This window comes from Gymnoscopelus microlampas (assembly GCF_963454915.1).
Source record: "Gymnoscopelus microlampas genome assembly, chromosome: 16".
In the NCBI taxonomy this organism is placed as follows: Eukaryota; Metazoa; Chordata; class Actinopteri; order Myctophiformes; family Myctophidae; genus Gymnoscopelus; species Gymnoscopelus microlampas.
Genome location: NC_139953.1, coordinates 15,739,691 through 15,759,666, shown reverse-complemented (window position 1 = coordinate 15,759,666; position 19,976 = coordinate 15,739,691). Strand labels below are relative to the sequence as shown.

Below are 19,976 nucleotides of genomic sequence, written 5' to 3'. Positions count from 1 at the left end.
CAGCACCAACTTTTATAGTTAAAATATAACACTACCAGTATTTGACTGTGTAGGCAAATAGATGTGTGTGTGCGTATGTTTGCGTGTGTGTGTGTGTGTGTGTGTGTGCGTGCGTGCATGTCAGAAGCATCAAGCCTCCTGAGTCCTGACCATTACCCCCTCACTAGGCACAACTGCCTTTTCCTACATGAGAATTTGCTATTAATGCAGCCCCTATTTCTTGGAGTGATTGACAGAGGAGCAAATGGAGAGCTTTCAGTGCAAAATGCCATTACCCACATCTGAAAATGGTGATTTACTGTCTGTCAATCATTTTGTCTGGGTGTGCGTCACCTTTGTCAAGAGGGAAAATCAACTTGGGCAATGCAACCATCAACTTGAAAAATGTAAAAGGTAAATGCACATCGTTCAAAACAGATGTACATTTTATCCTAACTATAATGAGCACACTACTCCAGGTCAATCAGGCCAAATGTAATTGGGAATCTACATTCTGCAATCTGCACTGGACTATTGTTGAGTCCTGCATGTCCAGGTTCATTGCCAGTAATACAGACTGAAGAATGAAGTTGTTTTATGCTGGGCTGTTCCTGCAAAACAAGCCAATTCATTTTCTGTAATACTTTCAAATGAAGTGTTTTCTAGGCAATAAAGATCCCAATTCCTTAACAGGCCAACTTTCTGTTCTGGCAACACTAGAAAGCACCAAAACGCAAAGATACCGGTTTTCAGACGGAGTGATTAATTGGAACCAAGGGAAACTGCAGTGCAATGTGGGCATTAGGCTATTAATAGACGTTCACCAACAGCACAGCCAACTAGCGCCAAGGCTAATAAGAGGCCAGCTGGTCTTGAGAATCCCACGCCTGCATGGAGCCTCACAAGCAAGCCTGTTTTTTTCATGAAACAATTACAATAAACTTCTGATGACGTCACATACAGTGCAGTTCATCCTCCATATTGCCCGATGTATGCTCCGTCATGTGATAGTGCGAGTGTCACGTGCCAAAAATAGCAGGTCAACATAAGCTCACAATGTGTTGCAGATGCGATGCAACGTGACCTTGTAGATTTGCCATTTTCGGGGCGTGAAACCATCATACAATGAAGTATAAACACACTTACAGTAACACCTCCAAATCAATGGCTTCATGATATCTTTATTTTTTAGTTTTTTACAGATTACTGTTATATCATGTACAGTGGGCCTATTTGTACATGTTCTTCAAAGTCATCGATAAGTCACAAAGCTTACGTTTATTCAAACAAGTCATGGATATCATGAATATAGCTGTAAATTCATCTTTTGTCAGACTTCTGACTTTTTAAATGAATTTGCACTTTAAAATGCAACTATACACTTGTTGGAAAACGTGTTGGAAAGGAAGGGGACATCAGCATTGTTCTGCTTTGTAGCAACAACAGTACTGTCAGTCACGCTTCTCACAAACCACCTAAACAGCAGTTAGCCTACTTTTCTCCTCCCCGAAGATGGTTGTTTACCATTTCCTAGGAATGTCAAAAAGCCTCAGAAAGAGCCAATAACTTTGTGCGACGTAATACATGGGAACTCAAATCAAACAGTAGTGTAACAGTGTTGCACAGGTTCATTCTAATTGGCGGAGAGGCTGTTTGTAGCGAGGCTGAAAAGGAGTTGATGTTGGGACCGATTTGGACATTACAATTACATTTAAAAAAAAGGGATGACCCCAGTGTTGTGTAATTTGTACGTTTCTATGTGTATAGCTGTTAGCATAGATTAGGAAATACTACATGGAACTTGAATGGACCACTGTATGTATAGACTATTTATTATTTGCTTCCAACAGCCAGTGGCAAAAATAACTTCTCTCCGAGGAATGAGAACTCAATATGAACACCTTCATTTCTCTGTTGTATGCAAAGAAGCCTGGATACTTCTGTAAGGGTAGTACTCGCATGGGGTAACACTCACATCGTGTGCCTGATCAGAGGCTCACGATGAGACAAAAGGCATGCAGAGACAAATATAGAACGACTGAGTAATACAGAGAGAGGGAGGGAGAGAGAGAGAGAGGGACAAAAACAGAGAAAGTGATGGACAGAGAAAGTGAATATCTGTCTGTGTGAACTTTGCTGCAGGACTGTGTGAAGGGATAATTAGGGAGTGTTTCTCCAGGAGCAGAACATAAGATTCCACTTCTAAGCCTTCATGTTGGGAGATTAGACCGAAGTTTGACTCTCTCGCCTCTGGTTCCTGACCACGTTTTATAAAATGGACTCTGTTTGGCTTGGAGATTTCATCTTCTGGTTTGTGGGCATCAAAGTCTAGATTTCAGTAATATTAAAACTATATTAAAAAATGATAAGGAAACCAAATTGATTATATATAATCTTATTTATGTATTATCTTTTAATTGTGGCCAGCTACAGGATAACATAGAGAAAGGTTAACGTTTTATCAAGTTTACTCTCAGGGCAGCCTTAAAGGACCACTTCACCCATTTTCAACCTATATAATAGGTGCTCAGTAATGCTCCATTATAAGATGGAACCTGCGCTGAGAGGGCTTTCAGACTGAATAATGGAGTGAAACGAAATGAAGATTCGGGCTGAGTATCAGGCTAGGGTGAAGTGCTCCTATAAGATAATATTGACCAATTGGTCTCACTTCAATTAATACAAAACTGTTTGCTTTGAAAAGAGGATGAAAAACACTTGCTTCTTCTCTTATCTAAGACGACCTTGGCAAATGAATGACACTTATAACACAATAACACTTGGCTCTTAATAAGCTGCCAATTCTTACATGTTGACGCGCACGTTGGTCTTTAATGAGCAGACAAATCTTACCAGTCTGTTTCAAAGCTTCTGTTTTCCCTGACTTTCACCTTTTAATGATAATTAAATATATGATGTTAAGCATAACTACTACACAGGAAAGTATCTTCTCCGTGAGCTTTGATTACACATACTGTACAGTTATATTAGAGAACACAATTACAGCTACACAAATCTTCATTTAATGTTATTGTTTATAGTGATGTTACAGTATGATAAAACATCCTTCTTCCACATGAGCTTTTGCTGCCAAATGTGTATCCAAACTGTCCATGAGAGTGCTATTTCTACCTTTACCCCCAGAGTCAATGTGACCAATATAAGGGTATGGTTTCCAAGTGACACATCCAACATGGTTGCTACTCTTACTCTTTGAAACAACAAACCATGAGGTAACATTTTAGGGTGTTCCCAAAGAGCATACAATGTGTATATTGGGCTGACATCCATTATGCCATCAACTGCACTGCTCATCATGGCCTGAGGGTTGCCTCTCGGTCCTATAGGCTCTGACCTTGGGCTGTCATATCACCCTTAATGAACACCACACAGGTTTACAGCAGTGCTACGGCAAATCCATTGAAAACCACCACTACTGTATATATCAGATAGCATATGTATACCATTTGTGATGAGACATGAAGGGGAAAATTGTATTGTCACAAGTCAATGAGCACAATATGGAATCAACCTTCCATGTACAATACGTTTTTGACCTTTTGCCAGTGCAACGTTGGCACAAAATTATGCTAGGGAAACATTACGCATCGCAACCCATGATGGGTCGTGATGATGATGGATGAATGTAAAAAAGAAAACGAGGAAGGAAACGCGTGGAAGGTAGATGTTTCTTTTGCTCAAAGTGATGTGTTACTCAAGTGAAAGACAATATGAGCGCACAACACCAGACATCTGGCCTCTTAACTGATCATTTTGACTAACGTTTCAGAGGTCATCATGACTAAAGTGACACTCAGACCAACAGTGCGATTGATCATGTATGATTCATGCAGGTTTTGAGAACCCAAATGCTCTGATCCACCACGCCTTGGAGACTCAAAAGGAGTTTAAAACTGTTTGACACTTAAATTACCATTTATTAAGTCATGGACCAAAGCTATTCTTCCACTAGGCTGCCCTAGCGCGTCTGATATCTTGTCTAGAGGGGCGGGATCAAAATCTCCGGAGAGAGAATCCGCCGGATCCCATTTGTTCACCGATCTGTGCTCCCGCCCCCCCGCGCCCCTCCTCCTCCCCAATGTGCAGCATTGAGAGCCCTGACGTCACAACATTTGGAGCGACGCCCATTGCACTCTGGTTGGTTGGGGAAATCACCCACTTCCTATTCCAGGAACGTCAACAGGCTGGTCCAGGCTCTTATTTTTGAGCAAAACGCGAAGGAAAATAAAAGCCTGGAGATCGAGGCTATTCTTCCACTAACACATTTCCCCCAAGTGCCATTCCACTGTTTAAAATCCAATTCTGAAGTGATGGGCTTATATATATATTATTCATGTTGTTTTAAGGTTTGCCCAATTTCCGTATTTCTTACATTAGGGCTTCCGTAGAAGCTGCCAAGGGAAATAGATGCTTAAATGGGAGTCTCCAAAACCATTTGCTATTGAAAGCTGTGATATTTGTTACTTGAATCACAGGTTACCACAGCAAAATGTCTTTTAAAAAAATATGAGAACAGGTCCAAACAAGACAACAAGGACATTCGGAAGGAACCGAGTTTTTCGCTGTTGAGGAGAAATGAGAAGAAATTATCCAAGTGGCTGGCACAAAAGCTAGACTAGACCAGTGGTTCTCAAACTTAAAAATGTCTATGACCCACAGTTTGGTATGCATTAGGCCAGTGGTTTTCAACCTTTTTCATGCCAAGGACCCCTAAATTGATATACATTTGACCGCGGATCCCCACCTGAAAATGTTTTGTGCCAGAAACCCCCAGAAGCAAAGATTTTAGTTAAAAATGTACGTAATGTAATGTAAATATATTCAAAGATTTGCATTTTGCACACATTTTCAAGATTTTTCAAAAATAGCAGATCTACAAACTGCTTGTATATCTGCTATTTTTGAATAGCCAAAACCAAGTGGTTAAAATGATGCTGACACTATGTTAAATAATTTCACTGGGGACCCCCATGTACCCCCCCAAGGACCACTGGTGGTCCCCAGATCACTGGTTGAAAACCACTGTATTAGGCCACAGACCCCAATAACTCTCATAGTTGTCACTGTCAGAGTTACACACCTGTAAGGGTCCATTTGGTTCCTAAGTATCAATCATTTAGCTGGGGGTTCGGACCCCACTCCGGACCCCACTTTGAATAGACAATACTAGAACACTTGGAGAAACATGGCAAGTTGGTTTAATACAACGACAGGGTATAAGACAGATTTACGCATGGATTTCCAGAGCAGTCTGAGGACAGGACAAATATATTTACTGAAGAAAACTATCCCGGAAATCCTGACAGCTGACTTTACAGGAGGCCTGGATTCGCTCACAGGTCGCTGGCCCCAATCAAGACCCAGGCTCCCCTGAGGCCCTTTGTCATACATTTCCTGAGATTTCAGCAAGAAGAGTGTGAAAACCCCTCACCGGTGAAATGGGAGATGTACGCTGGAAAGGAAATAAAATAAGCATGTATACCAGGATTTCTCAAAGGCTACACAAGATCGACGGCACTCCTTCCTGGAGTGTTAAAGATTGCTTCATTCAGCTAAGACCCCGTTTGGCTTTGGATAGTCTGCTGCCCTATCCTTCACTGTGCCTGGAGGTATTAACATCATTTTGTTGACCCCTTACAGTCCATCAAAAACATTAAACATGGCCTTGGATCATGGTCTGTTTAATGATTAGTGTGTTACCCCTTCCCCGTGGTGAATACTGAATAGGAAAATTTGAGCAGCGGTTTTCTCTTAATTTAATAGCCCACTGAGCTTTGTTTTCTTTCTGTTGAGGGGGGGGGGGGGGGGTAATTATTATTGGTCTTACACCACTACTTCTTGACTATATATCTGTCTGTCTGTCCATTTAATCGGCTGATTGGAACAACATACTATGTATAACATGGATCATAACATTACCGTAATTCCTTGTGGAACAGTGGTTTGTGCTTTCTAGCCACGGTCAGCCCCAGATTTGAGCAATAGGAGAAAGCCACAGTGAAATCCTGATTGTCAGTTTACCTCTGAGAGTGTCGACATTTACACAGTAAAATTCCTGGTGTAAATGTATCCTCAGAGTTAAATAAACACTGAGGATTTAGCTGCGAAGATGCTCCATATTTGTTTCACATCATAAATGTGTGGCTGTCCGAACACACTCTCTAAGCCCCTGGAGCCACAGTACCTCTCTCTCTCTCTCCGTAAAAAAAACCTCCCCCACTCTCTCCTTGAGCCTTTTATCTCTCTCTCTCTCTCTCTCTCTCTCTCTCTCCCTCTCTCTCCCCACCACCCCCATCTCACCTCAAACTCCTCCCCCCTACTCTCTCTTCCTTCATCCCTCTCTCCTCATCATCATCATCATCATCATCACGGTACAGTGTGCCATGTACCGTAGAGGTGTACATGTCGACAACAGCCAGGTTCATTTTCACGGTGTATTTGATGGGAACAGACACGGTGTACTGTAACATAGACGGATGCTAATTTGCAACAGCCATCCATCCCTAGAAGGGCTTTTTGTGAAAATAGGATAAATGAATTTTAATATCTTGGCTGATCATGAGTGTAATGGCACTGCAATATAGCATCACAAACATCCTGTCATCCTCCCAGTGGCAATGCTTGATTAAAAAAACAAAAAACAAGTAATCTAATGAGTTATGTAACCTAAATGCTTGTATCCTTGTTTGCAGTGTCCTTCCTCCTTACTACAGCATATACTGGGTGAAACAGGATCTATTCCTGAGCTGTGAGAGAGGCTACTGTACTGTAGATATTAGTGTTTAAATTATAATGTGAGGCCATGCTCACTTATTTTAAGCCATATTATTCTATAGGTCAACATCCCATTTGAAGATGTATCACATCACCCAGCTAATTTGGGTGTGGGGAGTGATACAATAATTGACAGGGTGATATCAGCCTTAGGGCGGCATAGTTGACCAATCAGCACAGGCTATTAGTGCCACACACACACACAAGACACACTGATCAGTCACTGTGAGACAACTCCCTGAAGGAGGAAATCACGTCAAACACGGCACCATGGTTGCCAAATACTACTTTCTCATGTTCTTTATGACTGAATAAGGCTGTGAATATGTGATGGACAAATGATCATGCCTGGTGACAATGTATAGCCTATTGTAGAGCAGGGCTGTCAACTTTCCTCAGAAATTATATACGAATATTGGTCTTAAAAATTGGCAGATATTCGAATATATTCGAATATTATTATTATTATAAAACAATATATATATATATATATATATATATATATATATATGTTTGAAAAAAAAATATATATTCGAATATACATATTTTCCCCATGTTCAAAATTCACCAGCCCTACTGTAAAGTATATACCATCATGTGATGTGATGGCAATGTCCATCCATTCACTCACTCCATCTTGGCTGACCAAGTACTACTACTGGATAGAATTATATGATATTGCACTGTATATATACGAGCAAACCATCTGGAACAACAGTAAGCAAGCAGCTGTACGGTATGCATACTGTCTAATGAGGTAATACAGAGTTCCCTTTAAATTGATATCAGTTCAGACAGATAACCATCATTTAGCTGCTTCCTATATCTAGCCCAGAGGGAAAAACATACAATGACAAGCGCACAAGGGCGTGTGTTTGCGCTCAGACACACGTGCACGCACACGTGCACACACACACACACACACACACACACACACACACACACACACACACACACACACACACACACACACACACACACACACACACACACACACACACACACACACACACACACACACACACACACAAATATCGCATGCTTGTTATGAATGAATAATGAGGATATTCTGCGTGATTATAATGCACCGAGGCCGGTGCGTTAGCCTCATTCAAATGAAGCCAAATGTCAGGTCAAGTTCTCCAATCAGCTCCAATTCAAGCCAAACCAAGACACAGAAGTGTCACGTGCAATTAAATATGCACACACACACACACAGGCACATGGAAACACACACGTTTGTCTTACTGTCCTTATATCCTTTGTGCAGACAAAAATAATATCATCATTAAAAATGTCCTATCCCTCACCCTAAAACTAACCCTAACCCCTGTCCAGTGTTGCCAGATTCTGTGAGAGAAACAAGCAACCAGGTCCAGGAAAACCAGCCCAAAAGAAGCGACCAGGCCACCGGGCCACATGAGCACTTTAACATATACATCAGCTATTTTCAAATAAAATCTTGCGGGGAAAATTATAATAAGCAGATCTGGCAACCCTGCCCCCGTCACTCTAGCACTAAACCTAACCCCCAAATGGCCAATCCTTAAACCCAACCTGAACTTTCATAATGTGAACCCTAAATCTTTGTAACCATAGAAATGACCCTTTCTTCTACAACACTCATCGTCCCTATAAAGTCAATGTCCTCAGCGTTTCCCCACAAAGAGAGTAAACATGGTACACACAGAGGCCAAATTGTTGCTGGGTGTGTACAAAGGCCTCGCACGATCCATCACAGACAGCACATTCATCCTGTCCTACAGAGACACCATCCATAAGTAGAAGATAATGACAATACTACCTTCTGTCTCAAGTGTCTCCACCCAATCACTCACAGGAAATGTACAGTATACAGTAGACTCATTAGCTTCAAAGCACTAGCATCTCTGACACACACTGACACACACACACACACACACACACACACACACATCTAATGAACACATACTGAATAATTGACCAGCGGCAGAAACAAGTTGCACGCTTGCGCGCGCGCACACACACTACACACACAGCTCTGTCAAGGAGTCATAAAAGCAGGAATAATGAATAAAGGATTGCTGTACCTTTGTTTCTACCTACAGTTACGGAGGAGAGAGGAGTGGGAGGAGGAGGAGGAGGGGGTCCGCGAAGGGAGAGAAGGGAAGAGCGCCGTCCCACGCAGATCAAGACAGAGAGAGAGAGAGAGAGAGTGAGACAGACAGAAAGAGGGGATAAGCTATTGTTAGTTTATAGAGGACGTCTACAACACACTGCCAAGTGACACGTTCCATGCCGAACAGTGACAGTCATGCAGAAGTGGAGGATTCCCGTGGGAAGACAAGAGAGCATGCACGTGGGCCGCGCACGCATACACATACTGTACCATACCTTTATTTAATCCACTCTAAATGGGTTAAAGTGCATCATGCTACAGTATATGTCTGCTTCCCTCTGTGGCTGTATGTACTCTGTGTATTTGTGTGCGCGTGCGTGTGTCTGTGTGTGTCTGTGTGTGTGTGTGTGTGTGTGTGTGTGTGTGTGTGTGTGTGTGTGTGTGTGTGTGTGTGTGTGTGTGTGTGTGTGTGCCTGCGTGTGCGTGTGTGTGTGTGTGTGTGTGTGTGTGTGCACGCGTGCGTGTGTGTGTGTGTGTGTGTGTGTGTGTGTGTGTGTGTGTGTGTGTGTGTGTGTGTGTGTGTGTGTGTGTGTGTGTGTGTGTGTGTGTGTGTGTGTGTGTGTGCCTGCGTGTGCGTGTGCGTGTGTGTGTGTGTGTGTGTGTGCACGCGTGCGTGTGTGTGAGTGTGTGTGTGTCATGGGAGAGGGGCAGGTGTGTATGACACATAACTAATGTAGAGAACTGGACGGTCCGGTCCCATTTGCATCCTGTTTATGCCAGAACCTTGTCACAGCCTGAAACCTCCCTCTCCCCTCTCCCTCTCTCTCTCTCTCCCTCTCTTCCTCTAAGTCAGTGGTTTTCAACCCTTTTCATATCAAGGTCCATTATTTATTCAGCATTTGAGCCACGGACCACCGTTTGATGAGATTTAGCCTCTCAGACCCCAGACTTATAATAATTTGTTATCGTTGAATGAGATTTTGTCCACAATTCCATGCTGTATTGATGTTGGTACCAATAGGAGAGATAACAGGCAAACGGTGATTAAAATAACAATCATTTAATTAAGTAATGCAGATGTTTAACAACCATTTAACTCTTGAGAGCGTAAAATGAAACCAAATGGACCCGTGAGGGTCCATTTGGTTTCATGTTACGCTCTCAAGAGTTAAATATCTACCTAATAAGGATCCATTTAATTAACCAACTCTCCATTGTTTAGCTGGGGACCACCTGGAACCCCCTCAAGGACCACTGGTGGTCCCCGGGCCACTGGTTAAGAACCACCGGTCTTTACCCAGCTCTGCTGTTCCCAAACTCCTTCACTTCACATTCTTAGCCTGTCCTCCCCCCCCCCCTTGCGTCTCCTTGGCCTGCTGTGATTAATCATGTCTTTATAATTCTACATTGATATTCCTATCGTAAGTCCCTCAATCCTCACCTCTTTTCCCCTGATGTGTCCTCTATACCTCTCTCTATCTGCCTTCCTTTCTTCTGCGTTAATTACACTCAGAGTATACAAATGAGAGTTGCTAACGGATAAATTAAAACTCTCTTTCTCCATCGCCCTGCATGTGTTTTGTCCCTTTCTCGCATTTGCCTCTGTACGCGTGACACTCTGACTCTTGCATCAGTCAGTGCTTTCATGTGTCCCTGCCCCACTTTTCACCGAGAAAAATGCCTGTCCTTGGCAAGTAAATGGCAATCTCTTTATTCAGCGTCCTGACTCGCTGCATTTCCTCCTCCTCCTCCTCCCTCAACACGCGCGCGGCTCAGGCAGAGACGGTGCGATGTGTCACCGCGTGTCGGCTGCGAGGATGGAACCCGCGCAAAATTATGTAATACACAGAAACCTGGGGAGAGTGAGGGAGGGGACGTGTGGCACACAGGCACAGAGGGAGAGAGGGACGCCCCCCCCCTCCCCCTCATCTCTGTATTAACAGCGGGAGAATTCACAAAACATGCAAATGCACACAGCAGACATGCCATAAAAAATCACCGCAAAACCAAGCCAGGCAGCGAGAGAGGTGGGGAGGACCTCTAAAAATAACCACGTATAAGAGAATAGAAGAAAGAGCATACCTTGCTCTGCTTTCAGATGCGCGAGGCCTTGAAGAAAAATATGGACAGAGAAGAGGATTTGAAAAGACCGACACGCCAATACAGTCGTATTGATGTTATGCATGCTTTGCATCGAGGGCAAACCATGGCTATCACACCTAAGATGAAGTTTTCTCTATAGTGCATGAGAAAGCTTTCTGCAAAGAATAGACAAATGCCCAGGGAAATATACTGTATAACATTATCTGTGAATTGTCTGTGTTTAAATGTATTAATGATACAATTTGTTTACTCATTTAATAACTAGCTTAAACTGATGTATTAAGTGTTGTCAAGTCTAAACTAGTTAAAACATTATCATGGGTGGCTTGTGTTCTATCATGTCAATCATTACTCAGTCCTGGTGACTCACCTGGTGTTCTCTGGACTGCTGTGGAGTTGAAGAAGAAAGAGAAAGAAGAAGAAAGAAGATGCCTCGCATTAGACACACTACTCCTGCTTTTGCATGGGGTCTATCATGCAAACCAAAGTTCCACACTGCTAAGCAAAATACTGTCATGTAAGGGGCAGAGTTGTGCCCCTTAACATGCCTTACTAAGATAAACATTTCAAAACAATTCCTGTGGAGAGAGTTTTATTATGATCATGTAAGGGGGGCCCCTTGACATGCCTGATTTAAATAAAGAAGCTCCTGTGGAAAGAAAACAAAACAAATCATCTGTTCAGGGAATCAGATCAACACTATTATTATCATTTTTTGCAAACAACACTTTCACATTTTCGAATATCGTTACAGAGACATAATATTCTGCATCTTGAATCTCACAAAGTGCCGCACATACACAGTAAAAGAGATACATAAATCCAAGATCCTGAGGATTTATAGTGTTGTGAGGGTTGTGGATCACGGGACGCTCTTTCAGACCCATTTGTCCGCCCTCCACCGCTGTACCCCCTGCTTCCATACTGACCCAAATCCAAGCACCACAATCTCACCCACCCACCCACAGTGTCTCGTTTGGTTAGAGGAATGCTCGCTGTTGGGCTCCAGCAGTTCTCACAGTGTGGTTTTAAGAGGAAAATAAACCACTAGATAAATTCCAGATGAAACGGCATATCGAGAGCGTCTAACTTTCGCATCGTGATGTATTTCTGAATGAAAGGGAATAGGCAGCCGGGATATACAGTAACAATTGATTTGAAGGTTGAAACGTGACATAACAGACATGGCGAATTACAGTTACAGATTGATTTATGGGTGGAATTATGATGATATTATTGGTCGACAATGGCTGGTTCAAGCCAAGCCAAGCACGTCATATTTTGTTTTACAGGAAGAAAACATGATTGGATTTTGATATTAGATTACAAAGAAACAGATTTTTGTATTTATTTCACATACTGTATTGTTAAATATAGAATGTGCACAATATGTCCGGGATGTGATCTAAAAGTGTCATTTTCTTTGATTTAATCTAACTTTTAAGCAACATCAGACATTCTTGATTATTATTGTAGCTATACTGTATCTCTTCACGGCCTTCAACAGCTAAGTCTTGTTTCTTTGCTAAAATGTTCCCAGGCAATCATGGGGTCCAGAACAGATGTAGAGGGGTTTCTGGAATCACAGCCCTTGGACAATGATGAAATAAAAACACATCTTAATCCCAACCGGCACTTAAAATGTACAACTACTACTGTACATTAGACATTTTAATGATACACAGTATCAGATATGAATTAGCCTCGCACATTCAAATGGTGCTGTGCCTTGATCACCGGACAATCTGAACAGGGGTGCCTTGCCTTTCGTTTCCCATGGCTGCATGGTAACTGGGGGATATTCGTCCTGTGTTTAGTTTGTTCCTCTGCGTTCGTTCCATGTTAAATGTAAAATGCTCAACAAGGGCCAGAAATACCCTTCAGGAAAGGCAGAGGGAGGAGGAGGAGGAGGAGAAAGGGGTGGTGGTGGTGGTGGTGATGAGGACTAACTAAGACCACGTCTCCTTTAGGGAACCCAAAATGGCTGCCACTACTCATCCTCCTCTTGCGCGTGAAGGATGACATTGGCAGAGGCGGGAAGGACGGTGGAGGGAGGTGGGGGAAGGGATATTATGGTGGCTAACTTAGGGACAGAACGCTGCTCCAGCTCCCCACGTGCATGGATGCTGAGCCCCTATTAGTGGTCTGTGTGCGTGTGTGTGTGTGTGTGTGTGTGTGTGTGTGTGTGTGTGTTTATGTGCGCATCCACGCACAAATGTATGCGTCTTCGGCTATGTGCAACGGCAAATGCAATTTTCATTTGTACGTGGACAATGAGTGCGACTGAATATTTACAGTGCATATGTACTGCGTGTGTGTGTGTGTGTGTGTGTGTGTGTGTGTGTGTGTGTGTGTGTGTGTGTGTGTGTGTGTGTGTGTGTGTGTGCGCGCGCGCGCGTGTGTGTGCCCATGTGCGCGTGTGCGTGCACTTGTGTAAACGCTCAGTCACCCATGCAAATAAATCTCTTTTTCCTTGATGGGCCCGCGTGCAGAACAAGCCTCTCAGGACATGTGGTCCCGTTGTAATCCCCTGCTCCATTTTACCAGCATCTTCACCGTTCAAATCCAAACATTTCGAGCCCGGCCACTAGACACAGATGCCCTCTGCACTAGAATCAGGCAAGTCCCTGCATCCCGTTTCTCTCTTTTTTTTTTTTTTTTTGCTGACCTATTTTTTACAGTAAGATTATTGTAACTGTCATTTTTTCCATGTCTGTTTATTAATCCCCAAAGCTAAGCCCGAAGGCACCGTTTCAGCACTTACTTTAACAGTTAGCTTTCCCCCCGGCTTTCAATTACTATAGTAGTCTTCCATCAATTGTTTTTTTTTTCTTTACATAAAAAGAGAGCCTTAAACTGCTCATTAAAACAAAACAGGACATAGGTTTGTGATGGAGGCACATTTAACCATTAATTCAACAGTCAGTTGTAGCTTGTTTAATCCTTAACCTTACGCATATCTCGTTGTAATTGGAAAAACCCCACGGTATTCACAGACTTCAAGATGTCAGCTCTATTAATATAATTGAATAGAGCGATGAACAAAAAGAAGGGGAAAAAAAACTTCCAGGCCATTTCCATTAAAGATATTGTAGTTTGCAAGGCCAATGATAGGGAGGACAAATTAAGTCGTCTTTAGAAATGACTCAGCAGAAGTGGAGTTTTTTTTCATCCTTTCCCCCCCCCTTCTTCTTCTTTTTGGAGAGTTAATAACGTTGTGCGGCACATGGCGACAGGCGGCGGATTTGGCTGCCAGCGCTGAGTCGTGCGGAGAGTGAGCGAGTGGTGAGTGGTGTCTAATTTCAGCTCCTCACGCTGACACACTTAGTCACAGTGATACACCCTGGTCCACACGGAGGGACAGATTGAACATGTGTTTTATGGCCAACTGTTTATGGCCCTAATCTGCCTGCTTCTCCGTGGATGGTTTGGGCTGGTCACAGCGCTGCAGGAACTGAAGAGGAGAGCGGAGGAGAGAGCAAGCGAGAGAGAGATAGTAATGGGGAGAGAGAGAGAGAGACTGAGAGAGAGAGAGAGTAATCTCTTGATTATCTCACGATTATCATGCCACTAAAAATTATGATTTAGCAGCAGGCTAAGCCATGAAGTGGGCAGGACAGGCTGTGTACGACAGAATAGGGGGTATTTTTGATTATCTTGATGCTGACGTAATCGCAGAAAAAAGCAATTAATGCATTCCCTTGCTGAAGTTCTTTTCAGCACTTGCACCCTCAGGATTTGTTAATTAACCGAACATCACCGTAGATCATACCAACAATGTGAACATTGTGTGGCATGATTGGTCATAAATTCAAGGTGATTAATTTAGTTTTTCTGCAATCTGCCTGCAAAGGTTGGCTGAGGAGGTTAAGATGTACGTACAAACCTCTACAATCCCTCTCTGAGACTACAAACACAACCATATGTTATGGCAATTCATTCATGGAGAGAGATAGCATAACGTTTGTCCACAGTATCTGAGTGTCTGCCACCAGAAATGGCAAAATCTCAGAGACGCATTATGTCACAGCGTGTCGGAGATTGACCGAAGCGAAGAGAGGAGATTCAGGTGGCAAAATCACCATTCCAGCACTGTATACAGTGGGCGCGGTCTAACGTTCAGCACAAAGCAGAGCTGTATCGACTATAATCAGTTTGTCCGCAGAGAACATGTTTGGCTTACAGCAAGAAAAGAAAATGGACTTATTTTGAAGTATGGCTGCCAGCTTCATTCTGTCGACAGTTTTTACCTTCCAGACTAGCGGGGCTAGCAGGCTATCATACAACATACGGCTGGCTAAATGCTTCCTAGACCCAGCCCAGTCAGTCAGTCAGCCCGCCATCTGCCCACTTTAAAGAGACACTCCGGGGGCCTTGTTGACGTGCGTGTGCGTGCACATGGGCATGTGTGCGTGTGAGGGGCGTGTTCGACTGCTATGCTAGGGCAAGTGCTGTGGATGTCTGTCTGCGTGAGGCTGTGGCCACACAGCCAGTTTACAAATAAATACTCCAAGGTTTGACAGATTGCACTCATTGCCAATTAGCATACAGCATAATCATCTGTGTACACACAGACAGTCGCATTAAGCAGCTATGCACCTCTAATTGCGCTAATGATGAGCAAATGTTAGGTGAAAATATGTTGCCGTTGAATGACCCACAGAAACCTTGCTTGCGGGCAGAATGAGGAAGGAACAAGTGCTTGGGCACTTGTAGACATAACGAATAACGAATAAAAATCTCTTAGCAGTTTGCTGACGGATGGGCTGAATTTACGCCGGTGTTTGTGCAGGCGTTTCCTGGGCAAATTAGCCATCTCTGTTCTCATTATCCTCGTAATTATGGCTCCCAGTCTCAGCGGTGTAATCAACAATCCGCCACATCAGTTAATGGGAACTAAGAAAGAGCGTGAGACACATCAGCTAGGGAGCTAACATGGGTAGAATGAGAGAGGAAGAGAGAGAGCTGTAGAGGAGCAGAGGAAGAGTGGTATGTGTAAGGTTTTGGGAGGATGGGGGGGAGGGTCATGGGCGCAGGTAAACCTAGGGCTCCCATCTCTCCGGAAGCAAACCATCCAGGGACAAATTGGGGTACAGGCAGGCTGTGGCGAGTCCAGCCTTTGTACTGTCTCTGGCTCTGAGGATGAGGGGTCATCTCTCTTTGTCAAAGCTGTCTGGCACGAATCACAGAGACACCCTCTTAAAAACATTGGTTGCTTTAACACAAGTTTGTCATCGTATCCCCCTGTCAGCTCTTAAAGGCTCCCAGATGAATGAGCCTCCTTCTCCATTGACCACTAGGATAGGAGGCCATGAGCAAATGGGATGAAGCGAATAATCTGTCCGCCTGACTACCCTGCAATCCGTGCACCACGTGCCGTCCTGAACAATGCCACAGGCCAGAGCCTGGACCTTTTCAGCGACAAAAAGCTTTGTTTGAGCTCCACGATTATTATTATGAAGCCGTTACGCGCACGCAGCGGAGACCATAGTGTTCCAAGTGCTATATCCAACATATGAAAACCCGCCCTTGTTTTAATACCATATAGCTGTAACCCTGAAACATGAAAAAAGGCTTGAATTACATTGGACACAGATGAAAGATGCTAAACGACCAGTGCTGGAGCATTCAGCGAGCATTCCCCTTTAATTAATTAATTCATGTATTTATTTCAAAATGGAGTCATCCCTCAGCCATGTCAAGTCTTGTTAAAACAGGCAGGATGTGGGTCAGCAGTGGAGGAAACTTGACATGGGTCTGTTCTGTTCAAACCCTTTATAGCCCATACACACCAAGAGAAGAGACAGAGAAGGAAAGTCGTCTAGGTCTAGTCTGGTGAAGTAGAATCTACTTCTTATCTTTGAGACAATAACTTGGCAAGGGCAAAGTTATTATTGACGTTAAGCAGGCATTGATCTCAAAGCCACGGCCAGGGGTGTGTTTTCCGACTTCAAGCAGTTCTATAATAATCGGGCCTTGTTCGGCAGGGGGTCTTTAATAACTAACACTATTATTGAAATCATTCACTGCCTGTGAGAAAATATTGTATTTCGAAGAAATGTGGACATAGCTATGCAGAGAGATGGAGCTACAGCAAGTTAGGAAGTGGTCTCTTGCATCGCAATTCTCTGACAATGGTTGGTAGAAATAAGTTTGAAAATGCATGACTTCAAAGGTAGTCGGTATATAAAACATATATGCAAGTAGTCCGTATATAAAACACTGTGAAAGGGATGAAAGTTATTAAATGACCCAACAGAGATGGCCTTGGCGTAGAATCAGAGGAGGAAAGATACGTGAAGATGTTTTTCATTCAAGCATTGCACAGTACTGTATACCTCTGGGTCCCAGCACCACCTTGCAAGAGCTGAATACATTTGATGGAGAGAGGGTTGAAGGTTGTAATTTCAGTCTTATCAGGCAACACTGTATCCCTGCTCGCTTTCCTCATGAAAAGTAATAATGCTCAGCACATTTGGCACACACATGAAACATGTATCTAAAAACAGCTCTAATAAGTGTAACACAATCCCTACAACATGTATTCTGCACAGTAAAATCCTCAGTGTTAACTCACTGAGTGCCATTAACGTGTTTCACGTGTTTTTAGCGCTATGGCTCAACGTGCCATTAACGTGTTTCACGTGTTTTTGAAAAATTAGCATAAGTAAACAAAAAAAAAAAATTTTTTTTTTTTTTTTTTTTTTTGAAAAACATGTTCAGAACCCAAGATATCATCATCTGAAGGTGTGCAGCTCCATCCACTCCTTGTTTAACTTAGAACTGAAAAAGGCTGTATCTCGCTTCCTAAGCACTTTTTGTTTTCTGTGAAAAAAACTCTGGCACTGGGACAACATCATTTTTAAATATTTTTTGTTTATTCGTTTCTGTTCTTTTACATACTCATAGGTAGTAAAATTGAGTGCCAGAATTGCCAAACGTTTAAATAAAATAAAAAATTCTGGCACTCAATGAGTTAATTTGCTCATTTTAACTAGAGTGTACAAATGCAACCAAATGGACCCATAACTTTGTAACATAATGTTCTCAGAGTTAAATTAACACTGAGGATTGTGGTGTGGTGTCCTATGTGAATTATGTAAATCTTTGGAAACATGCAAGTTATCCTCAGAATTGTGCCGCTTTGGACATGGTTGGGATGGCACAACTATATGTTAAGACTCGCTTGTATAGATCTGATTCATGATGCTGCAGAGCATTGAGGGGAGTAACAATGTGGAGATAACCATTTCCTGGATGTAATATTATTATGAAATTATACAAAAATAAATAAACTACTAATACAATACTATGGGGTCTGATGATCTGTGTGCACTGCTTACTGAGTAAAATCAACAAAAATAAAATGTCAATTTAACTTTCAGAGTTAAATTAACACTCAGGATTCTGCTCTGCTCAGCCACCCACTTTGGAGCATGTAAGCAAAGGTGGAGTTATATTACATTAGATTACTTCTAAATTGGGAAGGAATCCCTCTGAATTTTTAACTAGTCCTTTAATCAATATTCAACACTTGACACAAAAAGCTGGAGTCGGACGTCTTACCTTCGGTGCAGTATCGACCTACGTATCCCGTTTTGGAGCAGTCACAGTAGCGTTCTCCATCCGCCAGTGAGCATGTCCCACCGTTCTCACAGGGGTTCTCCGTGCAAAGGCCTAGCATCTCCAGACGCACCTTCTTGCTGTCGATTAGCGTGGCCGGCTTGTTGCCGTAACTGAGGTCGGTGATAATTCCCTTGAACGGCGGCAGCTCGCGTACGGAGGGCAGGGTGATGGCCGACGTGCGGATGTCCCCGGGGAGGCCGCCGAGGAACAGGTCGCTGACGATCTTCATGAACTGGCGCTGGGGCCGCACCTCGTCCGCCTTGGTGTGGCCGTCCAGGGCCAAGACCGTCCGCAGGTTGTGCCTCGCCACGGTGACGAAGTGCCAGCGGCTGTCGTTAACCATTCTCTCGGAGGTGACGGTGGTCTCGGCGCAGTCGATGCTGAAGTGCAACTGCAGCTTCCCGTCCGCTACCGTCAGGAGCAGGAAGTCGCAGAACCCGCCGTCGTCGAAGTATAGGAGCAGCCCGTCGGAGGCCGCCGTCTTGAACTGGAACATCAGGTCACTTCTGGTACTGGCGTCCCAGCGCAAGTAACGAGCCCACTGGCCTTCGGAGCCGGTGAACTCAATGCTCGCGTTCAGGCCTATCATGGTGCCGAGCAGGAGGAGCACGTGACCGAGGCGACTGGAGGGATTCATGGTAGAGAAAGGGTTGAGTGTGCCGGTATAAGGATAGAGATTGGAGAGAGAGATCCTCAAAGTGATAATAACATTTGATTATATCTGGGCTCCAAGATTTATCAGCTGAATGTTGTATTCCATGAAGGTAATCTTATAGTCAAGTAGGGGATGCAATATCGTTTTGATTTGAGATGCAGATCTAGAGTTGATGATGGACAGAATCTAATCTTCTCGGCGGAGTCTGAGCAGAGTCTTATGGGAAAATATCCAATTTTAAGTGCTAAGATGAAGCTGATCCTTAGTGTATTCTGTCAGTGATTCAGAATTCCGTTTGATGATTTTTCTTTGAGGCGACTTCCTGGATATAAGCACATTGCCTCCATCTCTGGACCGGCGCCGTGTCCGTGACCCATGGTTTGATCTCTGGTTTCAGGCCCACCTCTGATGCAACTGTGAAGAGAATACATACATACATCTATAAATAAGCATTTCACCAAGCATGACCAACAGTTGTTTTTTGTTTTTGTTTCCTTTTTCTCTCCATTTTGACTTTCATTTTTCTTTGTTTTGTAAAAGAAGCAACGCTTCAGCCTATACCTTTATGGTCAGAAATGTGGTTATATTTTCTTGATAAACAGTTTTTTCCCCCTACCTATTACTGTAATGTTACCACAAAATTGACTGAAATAAACTAAACTAAACAGTTCAACAAATAAAACTATATTTTAAGTTAACTGGGAATGGTTTTCCTAAAAA

General features: G+C 43.3%; 1 protein-coding gene across 1 annotated transcript in view; it reads right to left on the bottom strand.

Annotated features, from left to right (window-relative positions):
- The window catches only part of nrxn3b (neurexin 3b), a gene marked incomplete at its 5' end in the record, with an annotated part of 438,909 nt that extends 419,671 nt beyond the window's left edge, over positions 1-19,238 (bottom strand). The window contains 1 exon segment of the mRNA XM_084082398.1: positions 18,517-19,238. Within this exon segment, the coding sequence (XP_083938524.1) occupies positions 18,517-19,238 (722 nt within the window).
- Positions 19,239-19,976: the final 738 nt, after the last annotated feature.